At 41.6% G+C, this 4,353-nt stretch overlaps 1 protein-coding gene across 1 annotated transcript; it reads right to left on the bottom strand.

Moving 5' to 3' along the window:
- Positions 1-1,342: 1,342 nt before the first annotated feature.
- On the bottom strand, positions 1,343-3,976 carry CCN1 (cellular communication network factor 1). Its single transcript, XM_075320519.1, has 5 exons — positions 3,710-3,976; positions 3,390-3,603; positions 2,747-3,082; positions 2,430-2,632; positions 1,343-2,320 (listed from the first exon to the last, which is right to left on the bottom strand). Exons 1-5 carry the CDS (start codon positions 3,770-3,772, stop codon positions 2,021-2,023), a joined length of 1,116 nt encoding a protein of 371 aa, XP_075176634.1. The 5' UTR covers positions 3,773-3,976; the 3' UTR covers positions 1,343-2,020.
- Positions 3,977-4,353: the final 377 nt, after the last annotated feature.

Here is a 4,353-nt window from a genome sequence, read left to right as displayed (position 1 = left end):
ATGGCCTGAAAACTGGACCTTTAATGTACATAGTTAATCATAGAGTCCCTGGAATGAGGTGACCCTTCACGAAGGCCACTTTTACCAACGCTTGACCTTTAATGTATGGAGGTATTTGAAGAGTCCCAAGAATGTAGTGACCCTACGTCAAGACCTCCTTTGCCTGAAAACTAGACTTTTTGTGTACATAGTTAAAGGTAGATTCCCAGGAGAGCATTGACTTCTCCTTTGCCTGAGAATGGACCTTTATCGTACATTGTTCCTAGGAGAGTCCCAGGAATGGGGTGATCCCACACTGAGGCCACTGTTACCAAATCTTGACCTCTAATATATGTAGCTAATTGAAGACTCCCAGGAATGAGGGGACCCTACACAAAGGCCACTTTTTGCCCAATCTTGACCTCTAATAATGTATGTAGCTAATTGAAGACTCCCAGGAATGAGGGGACCCTACACAAAGGCCACTTTTGCCCAATCTTGACCTCTAATAATGTATGTAGCTAATTGAAGAGCCCCAGGAATGTGGTGACCCTATGTCAAGACCTCCTTTGCCTGAAAACTAGACCTTTTCTATATATAGTTAAAGGTCAATTTCCAGGAGAGAATTGACCTTATACCAAGTTCTCCTTTGCCTGAAAATGGACCTTTATCGTACATAGTTTATAGGAGAGTCCCAGGAATGTGGTGACCCTACACTAAGGCCACTTTTACCAAACCTTGACCTCTGATGTATGTAGCTACTTGAAGAGTCCCAGGAATGTGGTGACCCTACACCAAGACCTCCTTTGCCTAAAAACTAGACCATTTATGTATAGAGTTAAAGGAGAGCACTGACCTTATACCAAGTTCTCCTTTGCCGGAAATGGACCTTTATTGCACATGGGGAAGTCCCAGGGATGTGGTGACCCCATGCCAAGGCCTCCTTTGCCTGAACGCTTGGCATTCAGGTTACATATTTAAAGTGAAAATAGATCTATGTTAACAGATCTATAGCAACAACAAACTATTGTTCTCTGTTATCACCCTATAACAGACATTAAAGGGAAAACTAACAGGAAGTGTCAACCCCCATCATTATTATTGTATCCTATGTATTTGCAGTGCTAATACCTCTAAAATCAGTCATATACATATGTGTGATTCTCATAGTTCATTTTATAAGCAGCCCTTTTATAGGTTATTAATTGGGTCACTGGCCCTTTAAATATGTCCATAGGCAAAAAAAACAACATATGGAAAACTCATACTTGTTTTAACCAAATATTGCAATATATAAATGTAAAACTACGAACTATGAACTATACATTGCATAAAAGAACAAAGACAAAGGTGGAACCTCATATAAAAAATAGGTAAATAATTTTTTATTAATTGATTATTTCCATAAATAAATTCTTTAATTCATTGAATATAAAAATTAAAACAATTTACAATTTATTCCAGTATTACATTTTTTGTCACCGAAACGTAAAAAGCTACATTTTGTTTTTCGATAAATAAAAAAAAAAAAAAAATAATAAAAATTAAAAATAAAAATAAAAAAAAGGAATTTTTAACTTCTGCTTTTCTTAAGAATTGTCAGGTTGTGATAGCTGCCACAGAGAAACGCTTCACTAAGCGCCATTAGGAAGGAATGTAAAAACTCGTAATTGCTTTAAAACTTTTTTTTTTTGTTCTCCCAAGTTTGGTCATTTGATAACTTTTTTTTTTTTTTGCAGGAACAATTCTTATTTTTTATTTTTAAGGACCAGAAGAATACTTTAAAGATAATTTACTAACAAGAAAAAAAAAATATATATATTATAATATTATTATTATCAATTGCTCCAAAAAAAGAAGCGACGTGTTTGCTCCAGTACTATGAAGCTGTAAAAATGTCAGTCTGTTGTAATGAAGACCAGGTGGAAATTCACTTGTATAAGTTCCTAGTGCCACATCGTGTCCAAAGATGGAATTGCAACATCTCCACAACAGAATATTCCCGTTATTCTCAATTGTCTCTTAATTTGTTTTTTTCCTTTTAATCTCTGAATTTGTGGATGTCGTTGAATAGTCTGTAATAAGGGTAGGCTTCGTTGGTATGTGGACAGTTGTAGTTGCACCTACAGGACTGGATCATCATCACATTTTTCGTAAAGGTTTCTCCGTCTTCGCACCTGAAGCGGATTTTGACAGTCCGTGTCTGTTGGGGGGTGCAGCATCTTCCGTCAACGCAAGATCCGCAATATTTAGGCTTGTATTTCTTTACGCTGGAGCAGCCGGCGTAGCTGTATCGGACTGGAGACGGAGACTTTTTTGTTTTTGTGCATTTCTTTCCCTTCTGGAAATGAAATGGTAAAATAATATTAGCAAAAATTGAAATGCAACCATACGATATCGGCAGAAGAAAGGTGAAAAGCAGTCAACGTGCGTAACGTAAGAGCGCTTACCTTCAACTGTGAGTAGTTTGTCTGTCCACATGGCCGGACCTCGCAGATTCTAGTTTCTCGCACTAATCGGCAGTCTTTATTGTCATTGGTGACTCTTGTGGAGATGCCCGTCCCGCATGTCTTCGAGCATTGAGACCAAGACGTCGTTTGGACGATGCACTTCTGAGCCTCAAACACATGGGCTTGGTGATTTGAGCCAAAGGCTAGAAGGAAAGGTAAGGCAAAAGGTAAGAGAATACCCAAGGATGATAATATATGTAACATATATGTTACAGGATTCTAATTCGGCAAGAATGGAAAAGTTGAAGAGAACTTACCGGGAAGCATTTTGTGTCCTCCCTTAACAATTGGCACAAATTCGTTTTTGCTCGTTAGGTCTCCTTCATTATCCATCCCGAAATCTTTGCTTAAGAAGTCTTCCAGATCATCTTTGGTGTCATCGCACACCCATTCCTCACAACACTGCCCAGGCACCTTCACGAGTCTTGGATTTGGGCAACCAAGGTTAGGAAGGGAAAGTTCTTGAGGGCATAATGGAAGGCAGCCAACAGCCCCGTCTATACACGTGCACTGGTGCTTGCAGTTTGGCTGGAAACTTTCTCCATTCTGGTAAATTCTGGAGTTGTATTCGCAAGGTCTTCCTTCAGACTTGGCTGCAGAAGGAAATGAAAAAGAAAAAAAAAGACGTTAGGACTTCATTGCAGCCAACGCAAGTTCTTAAATGAGGGAATCAGAAGTCACAATTACTTTTCCTGCTCATTTTCCTAAAGCCAGACACTGAATTGCATTCCAGACTGCTGAAATCACGAGCCTTTCTGCCAAACTAGCATCAATAAAGCATATCCATACAAGGGCTGAGATTCCCAGAACTCCTTAACTAAAAGCAACCAGTAAGAACCTGCTCCCCCTGCAGCCTCACCGGGGACAAGGCAAAAAAGTGAAGAAAAAAAGCCATCTTACCTCGGCAGATGCCCTTGGTGGCTCTGGGACTGGCACCGAAGTTGCACTCCAGTCCTTTGGTGTGGTCGCAAGGTTGGCTTTTGCTACAGTCTTCATTGAGTTGCTTGGCGCACACTTTGCAGCATCCACAACTGTCAAGAACCAAACCAACTCCTGGTGCACATTTTGGCACCTCCAGGGGACACTGGCATACTGCTGGGCATGATGAAAATGCCTGGAAATAACAAAATGGTATATTATTACTGTCCTATAAAGCACATGGACAGAGCAAGAATGCTTTGCATCAGTTGACAGGTAGAATGCAATAAAATGATACTTACCAGGTCTGCAAATCCGGCAAGGATGGCCACAACCACGAGATGGGTCATTTGTAGGTAAGGCATAGTTCCCCAAAAATTTAGGTATTGGAGCGAAGCTTCTTAATTGGTCTGTGTGTCTCTCGGTGCTCCACCGGTTCCAGTGCCTGTGCTATTCTGGTCTGGCTAACTGGTCTGTGCTATACTGGTCCCAGTGCGGTGCTGTCGGTACTGGTCTGAGTGCTCAGTACTGTGCTTTGCTTGTTGCCTCTGCTTTCTGAGCTGCTCCAGGCTCTGTGTCTCTTATATAGGAGACAGCGTGACGTCACCACCGCTTCCAGAGCTTCACATTCAAAAAAACATCCCAGGAATGCGGCTGGGCTCAAACTCTGGCCAAGACCCTCCCCGTCTAATGGAGCCTGGCTGAGTCTCCCAAGGAGGGAGAGAAAGGGAGAGAAGGGGGAGAGCAGCCGGAGACACAGGAAAGGCTCCCAGTCTGGCATCGGGAGGAGGGAGGCAGGAATGGGACCTAATCATACTCTTCACATACACAGGAGGAAATGAGGGATCAATATCATATACTGCGCCTTTTAAACCCCCCAAATCCGCCCCTGTCTCTTCTCACTCCTTGTCTTTCCATGCAGACATATTATTGTATGCACAATATC

Source organism: Anomaloglossus baeobatrachus, chromosome 8, assembly GCF_048569485.1.
Source record: "Anomaloglossus baeobatrachus isolate aAnoBae1 chromosome 8, aAnoBae1.hap1, whole genome shotgun sequence".
In the NCBI taxonomy this organism is placed as follows: domain Eukaryota; kingdom Metazoa; phylum Chordata; class Amphibia; order Anura; family Aromobatidae; genus Anomaloglossus; species Anomaloglossus baeobatrachus.
This window is presented reverse-complemented; position numbering and strand designations above follow the sequence as displayed.